General features: G+C 42.8%; 1 protein-coding gene across 1 annotated transcript in view; it reads right to left on the bottom strand.

Moving 5' to 3' along the window:
* Window positions 1-9814: 9814 nt before the first annotated feature.
* Window positions 9815-15969, bottom strand: part of RSRC1 (arginine and serine rich coiled-coil 1) — a 329106-nt gene continuing 322951 nt past the window's right edge. Inside the window, exons 11-13 of the mRNA XM_025215036.1 lie at window positions 15418-15524; window positions 13117-13263; window positions 9815-11443 (exon numbers count right to left, since the gene is read on the bottom strand). Coding sequence (XP_025070821.1) covers window positions 11351-11443; window positions 13117-13263; window positions 15418-15524 — 347 coding nt within the window. The 3' untranslated portion in view covers window positions 9815-11350. The remainder of the gene's footprint in view (window positions 11444-13116; window positions 13264-15417; window positions 15525-15969) is intronic.

The raw sequence follows: 15969 nt of genomic DNA, 5'->3' as shown, positions 1-15969 counted from the left end.
CCCCCCCATGCCCCTGATTGGCAGAGGGTCTCCAGTAGTCCCACCCTTCACCAGTAATTGGCCAAGAGGGCTGCCTTTCAAGCAGCCCTGCCCTGGGGAAGTAGTACTTACTACCCCTCAGAGGTGGGAGTGGGCCAGGGAGGTTATACAGGTTGCACCACAGCACTCCTGTCTGATTAAAGATGAAGCAAAGCTTTATTGGCCACACACACACACACACACACACACACACACAGCTAAGCAGCGATGCTACACATGCATTAAAGTGAAACTCACCACGCTGCAACAATCTTGGGTGAGTTTAAGGAGAGTTCTTACTCAGCTGGCCATGCCGAGGTGAGGCTCCCAGGTTCTTTTGTCTCCGTTGATCAGCTGATGTTTCTTGGTCTGCAGTCCAGCAGAGAGACAACTTAATTGCCGTTTGCTGGTTTTTTTATGACTTGGTGGGACCTCATCATTGCTAGGTGGTTGCTAGGCCCTGTTGCTATTCTATTTTATTTTTCTAAGCAGTTCTCTCTTTCTGAGAAATATTTACAGTCTCCAGCTTAGACACCACAAACCTGTTGCTTTTAACTCACCAAGATTGGTTTCTTGTTGTTATCCTTTGACTGGAACTTCTTGACATGACTTTTTCCCCTATCTGCTGTTTGTTAGCTCTTTTAAGTCTCCCGGTCTAAGTGCAAAACTGCACATCAGCTATTTGAGCCAATATGGGGTTCATCCAGAGGATTCTGGGAGTTCTGGCTACTCATGTCAAGTAGCTGCAATGAGCCTGTATTTTCCTTTCTACACAACCCCCACTGCTGATTGGCAGAGGCACATGAAAGGCATCCCTTTCAGCCAATCAGCAGAGAAGGGAGCAGCTACCATCTTGGCTATTCCCCTTCATGCCAATGGCTTCTCCACCTCCGCCACCCCTAGATTTCATAGACATTAGGGCTGGCAGGGACCTTGCGAGATCATCAGGTGCAGCCCCCTGCCCAAGGGGCAGGAAGTCAGCTAGGGTCAGATCACCCCAGCAAGATAAGTATCCAAGCATTTCTTAAAGGCATCCAGAGTAGGTGTTTGCACCACTTCTGGCGGGAGTCTATTCCAGGCTCTGGAGACTCAGACAGTAAAGTTTTCCCTTCTGTCCAGCCTAAAACAGTCTTCTAGCAGTTTGTGACTGTTAGATCCTGTCTCCCCCTGGGGTGCCCTGATGAACAGACGTTCTCCCAGTTCCTGATGCACACCCCTTATATACTTGTAGGCTGCCACCAAGTCACTCCTGATCCTTCACTTCTCCAGGCTGAGGAGTCCCATGCCTCTCAGCCTCTCCTCATAAGGCCTGTTTTCTTGACTTCTAATCATGTGCGTGGCTCTACTCTGGACTCTCTCAAGCTTCTCCACATCCTTTCTAAAGCATGGAGCCCAGAATTAGATGCAGACTCCAGCTGTGGCCTCACCAAGGCCGAGTAAAATGGGAGGATAACTTCTTGGGTCTTGCTTGAGATACATCGGTAGATGCAAGCCAGAGTTTGCTTCTGGCAGGCTGTGAGACTGGGCTTGGGGAGCCAGCATTTTATTTTTAGCATGCTTTTTTTCTCAGCAATTCCACACAAACTCACAAAAACTGCTGTTTTTCATAGTTTCCACAAACATTGCAAAACCGCAATTTGAGTGGGTCTCTAATCATAGAAGGCAATCAGGTTGGTCAGGCATGACTTGCCCTTGGTGAATTCATGCTGACTGTTCCTAATCACCACGGATCCTGCTTTTCTCCGATAAAAAAATCTCCAATTTTCAGATTAAAAAAGGAACTCAAAATCCACATTTTTCTGTGATTAAAATGGAACACCACTGTAACAGGGCCATGCCCTTTTACTAGGGGGGTCGGGGGAGTTTGAACAGCCCCACAACCCAGAAGCACCTCTGCACACCCACCTCAGACCTGGGAGAACTCACTGGAGGCTGGGGAACCAGATCCTGGGACATAGCGAGTCCCGTAGCAAGGGAGCTGACACAGGTGTGGGGAGTGAGAGGGGGTTAGCTATGTGAGCCTAGAGTGGAAAAGGTAAAAGACACTGAAAGCAGCCTCAAGAGGCTGCACCTGGCCAAGGAGCAGGCTGCCTGGAGTTACCAGGGGTTAAGCAGCCACTGGGAGAGCCCAGAGCAGGGCTCTTTTCTGTTTATTTGCTTGATCATTTGCTTTGTTGCACAAGCCTGCAGGCTCTGCAAAGCCTCTGAAAGATAAGAAGCAGCCAGAAGGTGAAGCCTGGAAGAACCACTGGAAGACAGCTAAGTGCTAGCTTATTTAACTTCGTTTTGCATCGATAGCAAGCCTGAGTGGCCTCCAGGTAGTATCAACTAGCCTGGCTACAGCTGAGATAAGGGCTCTGAACAGTGGGTCCTTGGCCAAACCCAGCAGCAAAAGTAAAACTGTCAGCTCAACTAGCTTGACCAAACATACCCTGCTGTGATCTGCCCATAGCAGCCTACAACCACCACATAAATTTATTAGTGGTGTTTCATTTTAATCACAGAAAAATGAAGATGTTGTGTTACTCTTTTTAATCTGAAAATTGGGGATTTTATTTTCTATCAGAGAAAACCAGGATTCCCGCTAATCACCTTCTTCTCCAAGTGCTTAGAAATGGATTCCTTGAGGACCTGCTCCATAATTTTTCCAGGAACTCAGGTGAGGCTGACTGGTCTGTAGTTTCCTGGAGCCTCCTTCCTCCCTTTCTTAAAGATGGATACTATATTTGCTCTTTTCCAATTGTCTGGGACCTGTCCTGACTGCCATGAGTTTTCAAAGATATTGGCCAGCAGCTCTGCAATCACAATGGCCAACTCCCTGAGCACCCTTGGGTGCATCACATCTAGCCCATGGACTTGCACCCATCCAGCTTTTCTAAATAGTCCCTAACCTGTTCTTTCACCACTGTTGGCTGTTCACCTTCTCCCCAAACTGTGCTGTTTGGAGCTGACCTTGCCTGTGAAGACTGAGGTGAAAAAGGTATAGAGTACTTCAGCCTTTTCCACATCATCTGGCACGAGGTTACCTCCCCCATTCAGTAAGGGACCCAACACTTTCCCTGATCTCCCTCTTGTTGCTGACATACTTTGTAGAAACCCTTATTACTTCTTAACATCCCTTGCTGGCTGCAACTCCAGTTGTGCTTTGGCCTTCCTGATTTCATCCCTGCATACCCAAGCAATACTTTTATACTTCTCCCTAGTAGTTTGTCCAAGTTTCTACTTCTTGTAAGCTTCCTTTTAGCATTTTAGCACATTGAAGAGTTCCCTGCTAAGCTGATCTTCTGCAATACTTGCTAGTCTTCCTGTGCATTGGAATAGTTTGTTCCTGCTCCTGCGCTCATGGCAACACCATCTACACTGCCATGCATTGATCTGCACGAGGTGTCCTCTCCTGCCCTCAGTAAGGCTTCTTTAAAATACAACTAGCTTTCCCCCTCAGACTGGCCTCCCAAGGGATTCTGCCCATCAGTTCCCTGAGCGAAGCCTGCTTTTGTGAAGTCCAGGTCCTTACTCTGCTGCTCCCCTTCCTTCCTTTCCTTATGATCCTGAATTCAATCGTCTTGTGGTTGCTGCTGCCCAAATTGACACCTGCTTCTATGTTTTCCACACACACTTGTTTATTAGCAGCAGGTCAAGAACACGGCCCCTAGTTGGTCTCTCCAACACTTGCTCCAGGAAGTTGTCCCCAAAACTTTCCGAAAACTTCCTGAATTGCCTGTGCATTTCCCTCCCAGCAGATGTCACGGTGATTGAAATTCCCCATGAGAACCAGGGCCTGTGATTGAGAAACTTCTGCTAGCTGTCGGAAGAAAGCCTCATCCACCTCATCCATCCTGGTCTAGTAGTTGATAGCAGACCCAATACATCACTGTTCTTGCTCTCCACTCTGACCCTAACACAGAGACTTTCAACAGGAAGCTCATACTGGAGCTCTAAGCAGTCATATACCGCTTTTACATAAAGCGCAACTCCTCCTCCTCTTCTCCCCTGCCTGTCCTTCCTGAAGTTTTTTTACCCATCCAAGACAGTGCTCCCACCACATCTCTGTTATCCCAATCACGTCATAGTTCCATTACTGTGAGGACTTCTAATTCTTCTTGCTTGTTTCCCAAGCTCTGTGGATCAGTGAGGTAACAGGCTGATTGCCCTTTCTCAGGAAGAATGAGAAGGTCTCCCCTGTTGTCCCCCCTCCTGCTTGCACTTCCTCTAGGTCACCTGCTTTCCCCCTTACCTTGTGGTTTTGGTCTCCATCCCCTGGTAAACCTAGTTTAAGCTAGGTTAGCTAGCCTGTCTCCGCAGATGCTCTTCCTTCTCTTTGTCAGGTGGATCCCATCTCTTCCTAGCAGTTCTTGGAACAACATCCTGTGCTTGAAGAAGCCAAATCCCTGCTGACAACACCATCTACACAGCCATGCATTGATCTCCAGGATGTGCTTGCTCTTGCCTGGGCCCTTTCCTTTGACCTGAAGGATTGAGGAGAACAACACTGGAGCCTATAGGCTATAAACAGATGCTGCCAAATAAAGTGGATTCTCTGTGCCCCTGTACAGTTGATCCACTTCACTGAATGAGATATTGCCTATTATCTCATAGTCAGGTTCTGGCCACTTCTGGGAGCAGCTGGGGCTCAACCTTACAGGACAACATGCGGAGCACATCTCCGTAAACAGAGGAACTCCAGGTTTCACGCTTGCAGGGGTAAACCCTGGGTCAGATTCCCCGGACACATCTCTGCAAGCAGAGAAACCTGGGATTTCCACATCTGCAGAAGTGCACCCCCTTCCAGGGTGCTGGGAGATTCCAGGGATATGTGCGTCTGCAAGCAGGAAACCTGGGTTCCTCCCATTTGCAGAGGAGCTGTGGTATGGCAACATATGTGCCCCAGGAACTCCCTTGCTGGAGGATTTCCAGGGAGCATGTCTGCAAATGGGAGCCTGGGCAGGCACTCCTGGGGCTTCCAGGGCCTGACCCTGACCCTGGGAATGGGCAAGCCTGCCTGATGTGAGTGAAGAATGCGGGCAACTCCAGGCTGCCCACACTGTCCTGCCATAAAGCCAACAGACATACACTGTAAAATAGTGGCACAAATTTAGACCACGCTTATGTTGCGGCTACAAATTTTGGGCATTTGTGGTACAACAAGGGGAAGGATGTCTATTTGCTTGGCCTTTGTGCCTCCATAAACATTTTTATGGTGGCACAAAGGTGATGCCTGTTTCTAGCCATAGACAACTGATTACATATAAACAAACTTCCCTGACATCTGACCTCAACGCAGATCAGGGGGGATCACTTTTAGGGGATAAAAATGCAAGTTCAGTCTTCATACATAATCATATGATCATCTGTGTTTAAATTGCCACTGCCACTACGGTTTATCCTCTGGGCCATCTGGGCCTCTAACTGCCTTTCTAAAAGCAAGATAATGATATATGGTAAATTTAATTTTAACAAGATCTTAACATGATTTGGCTGCACTAGAATAAAGTTGAGAATCACAAATAGTTTAACTAAGCAGGACTCTACTGTGTAACATTAAGTTGATTAATTACTTGGATAATGTTTTCATGTGCACATGCTTGCTTCCCTTTCCTCTTCCAAGACTCTATTCTCAAGCCTGTCAGCTTGGCAAAGATTTTCTCTCTTCTGTGCTTGCACAGCAGGGAAGGCTGAGCAAATTGGGGCTCATAGGAGTTACTATAAAATAACCATTAATGATACTATTCTTAGTGCAACACCTTGAAAAGTTTGCTTTGATACTGTCATGAAAACAGTAAAGCGTGGCTCAGAGTTCTCAAGATCTTCAAATGTAGCACCTCTTATTGCAAACACTTTGCTTCTGCCTCCTGCAGCTTTCCCAGGAATCTTAGTTATAGGGTTTGGTATTTGACCAGTCAAAGGTCAGTTAATTGATCGGTCAACTATAAGTCAAATATTATTTTAAAATGCCAATAGGTCCAAATAATACATAGAAAAAGCACGAATTTTCCATTAATGTATCAAAACATTTTGAAAAAAATCATGTTTCTGTCAAGAAAACTACAAAAATGTAGTTGTTTTGGGTTTTTTTTTTTTGGTAAAATTGCTATTATCTTTGACTGGTTAAAAAAAATATACAGTCAATTGACAATATTTGAGCAGTCAATTGACCAGCATGCCAACCCTACTTAGCTATGCTTTTGGCTTGCTGATGAAGAAATGGTCAAAACTGCCCAGTTCTACTCTATTCAGGGCCTTTGAAATTAGGATCAAGAGGGTGAATTTGAACTACTCCCCCATGACAGTAGTTTTAAAGATGCCAGTGTAAAATACTGATTGTTGATACAACAATTGTATCCAAACAAAGAAGGATAATTAATTCATTATCAAGTAAATTAAAAGTGAACTATAGAAATGGTCAATAACTCAAGAACCTGGTAATAGGATAATGAGCTTTTCCCCTAAAAATTATCCAAACAAGTCACACCAATTTGATTTTAAATGAAAGAAAATCCTCTCTGGTGCTGTTTGGAGAAGTGAGTTTATCAATGTAGTTTTTAAGATAGATTTCTGCATTATAACTTTGTTGGCAGTAGCAGAAAAGAGCTGAAAGACTGGAAGGATAAAATTACTGAATTCCCTTTTGCACAAGTTTTTCCAGTTTTAAGGCACAATAGTTCGGTAACATAAGAGGACATGTACTGCTTACCATGCCATGGCCAATATAGGTAAATAGAACACTTCTCTCACCAGGGATGTCACCCAGGTCCCTTTCACAAACCCACAGTTCATTTACTGAGGGTCAATGCACCCTCCACCACAAGTGAAACATTAAACTACATGTGTGGAATTCACATCACATTTTAATTATATCCAAAAGCCAAAAACAAGAGAGAGGGTACAAACCAGCCTACATGGACTAGTGCCATAAATCCTGAGTGACATAATATCACTAACTGGATGTAAGATAAGAGTCTTGAGACTATACAGTATGGGTGTGTGAAACTGGCCATATTGGATTCAGCCGAATCGGGGACAGTAATTCAATTAGTTGATTTGGATCACCGTCCCCGATCTGATTCGGCCGAATCCAAATCTGAAAATTCAATGCTGATTCAGAGAATCAGCAATTCAACCATAGACACAGCTTTGAATGTTTTTTCTACATACTTCGAGGTACCAGGTACAGCTCGTGAACGCTGCAATGATGGGGCAGATGGAGCATCCCACAGGGGTACTTCCGGTCCACTTCCGGGTCTTCCGCCAAGCACGTGGGGTGGGTGGGGGGGGGCCTGCACCCCCTGGCTCAGCAATTGGCCTGGGGGACCCTGGGTGCCTGCTCAGACTCAGGAGGCACCAGTTGCAGAGCTGGGGGGAGGGGCGGTGCAGGGGGACTCCCTAGCATGCTCCCTGGCAGACCCAGAAGTGGACCAGAAGTGCTTGTGCTCCACTTCCAGGTCTGCTGCCGAGCATGCTGGGGAGCTCCCTACACTCCTGTGGGATGCTCCATCTCCCCCACCATCACAGCATTCACGAGCCACCTGGTACCTTGTGGTATGCAGAAAAAACATTTAAAGCTGTGTCTATATCCGAATCTCTCTGAATACATTCGGAGGTTTCCAATTCAATTTGGAGAGATTAAAGGGTCTCCTGATTCAATTCAGATTTGGCGATTCAGCCACTGAATTGGGCCGAATCTCCCTTGAATTGAATCAGGGACTTAAGCTTCACACAGTCCTACTGTCTCTTTCCCCCCCAAGCATCATGGAACTGAGAGAATATTGGAAAACACGTCAAAAAGGAAACAAGCTTTGGAGAGGTATTCACAAGTATCAAGATGAAAGACACCTTCAAGGCTTCTAAGGAAGTGATGTTCTGGGAGCAGGTTTAGGTGAAGACCTGGTGTCTGGGTGGCATCAGGAAAATAAATCAATGTGCAATGAGAGCCAGTTAGCAAAAATTTACTTTTTGTCCCAGTCATAGCCCTTAATTCATATTCACTGATGATTCTTATACCCATTAAGCATTGTGCAGACTTGTGTTCTGCTCTGTCCTGTATTCCTTCTCTCTCTCAATCAAAAATGGTTCATTAATGACACTTTTGTTTATTCTTATTATTTTGGGTATGCCTTGTATTTAAATTAGGTCCAATCTTGTGAAATGGCTTTAATCAGTAAGATTTTCAAAATCCTCCTTATTCCTGCATGACTAGTAATGGGACAGGATTTATTTCTACTATTATTGTCTGCCCTCATATATTTTATTCCTGTTGGCTGAAGTGTCTGTCTTACATTAACAGGAAAACTGAATAATTTATTTAATCATTCACAGAATACTCGACAGTAAAAGCTAAACTAACAGGTTATGAGGAAGCTGAACAACTTCAATCAGAGCTGGCCTAATGTTAAGTCATGTCCACAAAATTCAACAATTATCACCCAAACATCTCTAGGCTCTAGCCTGACACAACCCTTACTTGTCTGTGGATGAGTAGATTCAGCCTACAGAGTGATTTTTACTACTGCCCAGATTCACCACTAACAACTTTGCAATTCTCTACTGATGATGCCAGTCATGCAAGTGGTAATAAACAGGACCTGGGTGTTTACTCTAGGTATTAAAAATGCCTGAGTCCTGCCATCCCTACAGCTCCTAGTTTTGCTACAAGTGGGGCTGCACAAATAGTGAACTATGGCTATGATGTTCTCCAGCATCAACACAATCTCATAATGGTAAAGGTAAAGACTCCTAAATGCTGATCCAGCAACCTTAGACTAGGTTTGCCTCTGACAGCCTTGGAAGTTACTGGCAAAGAAACTTTACAAAAATTAATTAGCATTAAAATGCTCACAATTTGGATTCCCAAGTACAACTGGACACCCAAGATAAAAACTCACCTTCCTGCAAGAATTGAGAGATTGATGGCTCCTGTGTCAAGTGAGATTCTGGAAGCTTCCAAAATTACATCAAACTTATGCAATGTGGATCTGGCCGGTACTGCTAATGTAAGTACCTTAAAAAAACAGCATCCGCTGGTGTGCGTCACTCTGTCTAGGATGGTACTTTTTAAAAATGGCAGTGCACACACGCAGTTTGGTTGTCTTTGATCCCTTACAAGTGTGACAAACTGTGCTTGATGCAACATAATTAGCTTAATTCATAGGGAAGAGGGCACCACTCCCGATGGAAGGTGGCATTCCATTTACATTATTTTATGTTCCGCAGGGTCTAGATATATTAACTTAAATACTGTTGTACAGTGCTTCTGTTAATTGTTGGCTATTCAATTCAATTTGCAAATGGCACCATAAAAATCAAGGTTTTGAATAACATGCTCAGTATTCCTAATGACCTCTGGCGCAACTCAATATGGAGCTCTGGGGCCTTTGTCTTCTCTTGCAGGTGAACTGAAAGCCATTCCCATCTCATTGCGATACTCTGCTCATTGTTATCTCCCAGAAGGGGCTTTCTGGTGATTTTCTGCTATTGACTGATGAACACCAAGCAATGGGCCTTGCCTACAGAGTTAGGAATAATATTTTTTCAACAATGAATCATTTTGAAAAAAATTAAAATACCTTGTAAGATTGTAAAATACAATTGTGAAATGAATAAGCTTCCTTATGAATAAAAATTATTACAAATTATAGGACTGTGAAATGTTGGAAATGCAGGTATATGGCTTGCAAGTGGCATGGATGTTGAATATCATATAGAAGAGATGAAGAAATAAATTAAAAGATAACAGTAAATGAGAAATAAAACAACGCAAGTAATAGATCATTTTTTAAAATATTCATTTCAACTATGATTCTGAAAGTCATGTCAATTTTTTTATTCTGGGTGTAGGGGATTTGGCATAGTTAAAAGTAAAAAGCAATTTTAAAATGTCTTAGTGAGACTTTGTTTTAAAAAAGAAACTGCCTTCTGACATATTTTAATCTTTTTTGCCCCCTTAAAAGAAAACTCCTGTGTGTCCATTAATCTACCCAAAATTTTCATTACCTCTTTTGCACAAGTCTATACCAAAAAGAGAGGCAATGAAGAAAAGTGTCTGCATTTGTCCATGCAAAGATGTAGTTCAGTACAGGTCATTTCCAAGGTCCCTAAGACAATGCTTATTGTTATCTTTCTGAAAAAAAAAATTTACTACAGACATGCTAGGTACCTTAAAATAACTCTTTTTTTTCCATTTCATTTTGTAGCTGTCAATGTGGTTTGAAGAATGAATGGAATTTTAGATTTGGTTTTGAAATATACTCATTGGGTTCACCAGAGAACAAGAAAAAATAGTCATCTTTTGAGTTACTTTCCCCTCACTGTCAAAACTATAACTTTATCATTTGTTCATGAGCCAAATGCTACCCAGATGTGACAACCCTTCTTTGTTTTAGAGGCCCACATAGCTAACTGGAAACCTTGCATTCCAAAATGCTCCCTCCGTCTAACTTTGAGAACTGAGCAGGCCATTAGTCTTGTTCAATATACTTCTGTACCAGTGCACACAGCAGTATATAAATCATTTTCCCTTAATAGGTCAAAGACAAAGCTGACCTCTTCAGAATGCTAATATCTTGAGTTTGTTTAAAATTATTTAGGAAATGTATTTCTTCAAAGCTGTTGAAAATCTGTACAAATTTGGTTTAAAAAAAGATAAACTCACACACTTTATTTATTTATCTCACACACTTATTTATCTCACACACTTACTGGATTGGAGGAGCCTGATAGCAAGATACAAAAGAGGATCTAAACTTTACATTTCTTTCCATTGAAAAATCACATCCTGTACTCCTATTCCAGCAGAGGTGGACTATACTATCAAGGAGCCAGGATAAGGCAAATGTAGATAGTAGGATGCACTAATTCAGCCCATCCCTTTAGCAGCCTCTGCTGGCAGGATGCTTGTAGAGATCCAGACTTAAAAGCTGCCTATGTATGGCAAAAAGCAGGAGGCAAGGCAAGAGTGGCAACATAATTTTCCAATTTTGGTCTGAATTCCTCTTGGGGTACAAGAAGCTTTGATGGCCTAGGGAGGTATAATTTATTCTCCTCTGGTCCAATACAGTAAGTCTGGTCTTTGACAGTCTCACTTTTTCATTCACCTTTAAAGTGTTACCTATATATAAATTGTTCTAAATAATGAACGCAAGTATCTCATCAATGAATAAACAGAAGGTAATATGTGAGAGTAACAGATTTCTTTCTAATTCAGATGAAACATTTCATTTTTTTCTTCTTACAACTCATATTCAGAATTTAACATCTCTTAAAAAGTAAAACTACAGGTGTATGGTAGAAGTTTATTAGCATTCATGGAGAATTCTGTATAACATTTACTGTAAGTTGTTCAAGCCACTGGGCTGCCCATCAACCTTTCTTGTCGAAGAGCGATCAACCTCTGGAACCACTTTTCCTCTGCTTCCGCTTTCTCAATAAATAGCTGTAAGAGGGGAAAGGGGGAGAGGGGAGAGAGAAAGACACAGCTACTTATAACCTTGTGTTGTTGATTTGGGTTTGCGAATACTGCTCAGTATAGTGATACAGATACTGCATATTTCACTGATGTCAAAAGAAACAACCTGCCCACCTCCAAAAAAGAAAATTAAATGCAAAACTATATTAACATAGCATTAAGATCACAATCAATGAAAAAAAGTCAAGAAATTGAAAGTTAAAGTTTCCACAGCAACACATCTCTGTCATGCCGTATGGGCACTATGTCTATAGTAGGTGTATTTAGTACAGTCAAACAAAACACGACATGTGTGCAATGTGTCTATCTGAATCGTTGCTGTCAAAGTTTTAACTTGGATTTCTTTACTTTTGCATGACAAAAAATTCAAAACCAATATTGCACTATTACAGTTCTTTGGATTAAGTATAATCACGTTGTGCTGTGGATACAACTAGAAAACCACAGCTGCATATTGAAATAACGGCAAAAACTTGGAAGTACCCATTAGCAGACCTAAAGCACACAAGCAAGGGATTCTACTTGACCACGGCGCCTAAAATGCATTAGTCAACTTTCATTCTGATATGGGATGAGGCTTATATGGGATGTGCATTAGTTCAGATGGAATTCCCAGACCCAGAGGTGAGGTCAAGGTAGGCAAGTTGCACCACTATCTAATTCAAGATAAAAAAAACATTCAAAATAATCTTGTGCAAATCTCTGTGTCAACACCTTGACTTCAATTTAAAAGCAATCACAAAATATTTGAATCAATATAAGTACATCTCTTTAAAATTTCAACTTACTTTAAACATGTCACAAAAGTGTAAGTATTTTTTCAGGGACTTCAGCAGGGTGGAACAGGACTAATTTTAGGCTATGATAAGTGAGGTGTTTTGGATTAGACTAGTTGGTCTACTGTCAAACTACACAAACCTGCAGTTATTTCCCCTGAAGGCTTAAAGAGGAACTTTGGTTTCACTGTTTTAGCTTACTTTGGTGTTTCATTGTGCTAATTCTATGCCACTCTGAAAATTTAGGAATTTTGGGACAATTATATTTAAATCTTTCATTAGATGAACAGAAAAAAGTTTATGTATTTTATATATTAACTGGAGATATGATCTACAAGGGAAACCTATTATCCCTAGAAAAGGGGTCAAATAATGGAAGAATCATCAGGACAAAGAAAATATCATACAACGGAGAAAACTTCTCGACTAACTGGGCCATGATTCTCTCTCCAATCTTAACGCTCCCATACAAGTTTTCATTTCTTACCAAGTTTCTTTCTCTTTAAGAATGGCAGAAATCATAGCAAATTTTGAAGCATTTTTTGTTTTACTGTGCAGTATCATTCAGTTCAACCAACAACAGTAACGGCAACAATATTGTACATCTTGGCTAAAAGGTTTTTTAAATGAAAAACTTTAAAAAAATGCAAAATGACAATCACATTCACTTTGAAATTTCTATTTTATTCAGAACTCTAGTAGGCCCATATCTTAGCACTTTTCTTTTGTAGTTTATGGGTTATGTGAGCCTTTCCATAGGAATGGCAAACTTGTTAGTAAATGATCTTTGGTCATGTGACCTTGCCTCCACCCAATTAACTGTTAGTGTTATTTCAAGGGTGCAATAAATATCAACTTTCTTACATTTGGATGTGCTAAAGAGTTGTCATCTTGGTACTTGATGGCAGTAGGAATGCTGCTAGTTGCTATTTCTTTTTCAGTATTAGACGTATCAGCAGTTCCCATTCCTACAGTTGCAGGTTCGTATTTTAATTCAACAGGTTCTGTTGACTAAAAGGAAAAAAAAATCATCAATCTTTTAGAACACTATCCCTGACACTTTGAAGAATTACAATATCATAACTTAGCACTTAGTTCTCTTCACTTGTCCAAAATATATCCATTTAGTAACTGATCCACACAACAATCACGGTCATTACGAGGGATCCTGGCTTTCCATGATAAAAAAAAAAAATCACAAATTCTCTGATAAAAAATTGCAAAATCTGTGGTTAAATTAAATGCCTCCCACAGCCATGCTGGTGTCCCTCACTCCCCACCCCCACAGCCCCACATCCCTGCTTATGCCCCTTGCCCCCTGCCTACAGCTGCTGTCCCCCCAGCCCTGCTGGAGGGGGCCCCCAGCTGCCAGAACTATGGGGTCAGGGACCAGGTCCACAGCCCCCTGCACCCAATGGAAGGCAGCAGCTGCTCGAGCAGGAACACGAGCTGGCTCCCCCCCTGCTGCAGGCTCAGGCAGGGCCAACTCCCAGTGGCAGCATGCACTCCTGGGGATCAGGGGGGACTCATGCCCCCTCCCCCTGCAATCTGTGTGTGGGGGGGCAGGGCAGATGTGCTCTGCCCCCGTGCATGCAGAGGTAGTCTGGCCAGGGCAGCATGGAGCTTGCAGTGGCAGGCAGCTTTCGTGTGTGGCCTCGCTGTGCCCTGTCGCAGCAGTCACACACGCTACACTCTGGAGAGCCTGGGAGAGGGCAGTAGGGCGGGGAGCACAGTGTTTGTGACCCAGGGTTTGCAGCCTGCCTGCTCCTGACCAGAGTGCTCGGCTGCCTGCAAACCCCCGCCACTCCTGGCCAGCTGCAAACCCCCACTCCTGGCCAGAATGCCTGGCCGTGTAGGCCCCAAGCGGGCTGGGGGCTGAGGGAGCAGGGAGGTTTGCAGCCGGCCAGGAGTGGCAGGGGTTTCCACTCCAGCCGGAAGTGGGGAGGCTGCAAACCCCCTTCCGGCCGGAGTGCCTGGCTGGCTGTAAACCTCTCTGCTCCCTCAGGCCCTAGCCAGCTTCCCCCACCAGCCCTGCCCCGCAGCCCCCAAGCCCTGCTTACCTCCAGCAAGAAGAGTGAGCCTGAATCAGGCTCTGGTAAGTGAGTGTGTTGGGCCCTGCCCTTTCCCCCTGCCTTCCCCTCCTGGCAGGGTTGAGGGTTCCCCCTCCACTTTTGCAAACAGCTCTTGTAGGCTAGAACTCTGCCAGCCTGCAGAGCTCTTTGCAAAAGGGGGAAATCCATGGGTTTCTCTTCTAAAAGGAAAAATCCGTGTTTTCTCTGATAAAAATGGGAAATCTGTGGTTTTCTGTTTTCCGTGGGAAACAGAAAACCAGGATCCCTGGTCATTACCTATATATTTTTGAGAACAGTTAATGGGAATTGCCTGGGCGAGTAATACAGAACAGGCTAGGAGACACTCGCAAATATGCAGGTGAAAGAGTAAAGCTGCAGTTTTGTATTAGATCACATTTGTTCAAAAGCTGTGCAATTTTTTAAAGTAAAGAAATACACAATAAAATAATTGCAGAACAGTGAGGATTATAAACATTTCATTGTCACAATCAAACCATCATTTGCTTATGACCTTTGCTGACAAAGGCAAGAGAGTCTGGCTTCTGAAGAAAGACTCAACGGCAAGGAGCAAGGCCACAACTTTCAGAACTGGATGTATTCAGTTAAGCTCCTAAAGTCACTTTCAGGCCCTGGCTCCCAGGCGCGTGGAGTCTTCTGACATCAGGACACTTATTTCAGTGAATAGATATGGTTCTAATATTTAGTTGTTGCCACTCAAGATTAACATTACTGGCTCTTGAAGAACTCGCTACCTTTGCCTGAAGATTTCTCTGACCCATGCTTCTCCTTTGACTTTTAAATCTTTGGGTTTTGAAATAATGACTTTAAAAAAGGTTCTAAAAACCCCAGCTACAAAACCTGGTTTTGACTTTGCTGTCCTTTTGACAATATATTCTACCTAACTCCAAACACTCAACTCCTGGCAGTGATGTTGATTTTGACATTGCATCAACTAGGTAGGTTCATTTTTGTCTCAACTTCAATAGTGGGAATTAAGATTGTTAATATGAAGTGTGAATCGAAGCTGTTAATGCAGCAGCTTCTATTAGGCACCCATGGGGTTATACACAATGATGGGATACTGCAAACTTACCTTTTTGACTTCTTTACTTGATCTAAATGTCTGTGGAACAAAGGAGTCGCTTTCAATAGCTTCAATTTCTTTTACTCGTTTTACTTGTTCTACTAGGGTGGCTTGGTCTACAAAAGAGGGTATAATGTCAGTATATGTTAGTGTAAGCTTATGATCAATGCTGTGCCTATGCAATACTCACTGAATATATTTTACTACTTATGAAATATACACCAGAAAAGCCTTCTGATGCATGCTAAAATATTCTGTTATACAGAAACATCCATGCTTTATTACGAACAACAGGAGTAATTAGGCTATTATTGCTTAATGTGTGATGTCATTCATGATGTCGCCATAAAAATGTCTTATAGAAGCCCGTACAGGATAACTGCAGATCTGCAGCATGTAGATTTACTGGAAAAAAACAAGGGATCTTGAATCGTCAGGGTGAATACCTCTGAAGTGTTAAAATACTAATATTAATTCTAGCTTAAATTTGACTTTGATGTTAGTAGTCTTCTGGCTGTCAACCATCTCCTCTACCTCCTGTGGAATTATTTAAAGTCATGT

Source organism: Alligator sinensis, unplaced genomic scaffold (assembly GCF_000455745.1).
Source record: "Alligator sinensis unplaced genomic scaffold, ASM45574v1 scaffold60_1, whole genome shotgun sequence".
NCBI lineage: Eukaryota > Metazoa > Chordata > Crocodylia > Alligatoridae > Alligator > Alligator sinensis.
The sequence above is the reverse complement of the archived record's forward strand: the minus strand, read 5'-3'. Positions and strand labels throughout refer to the sequence as shown.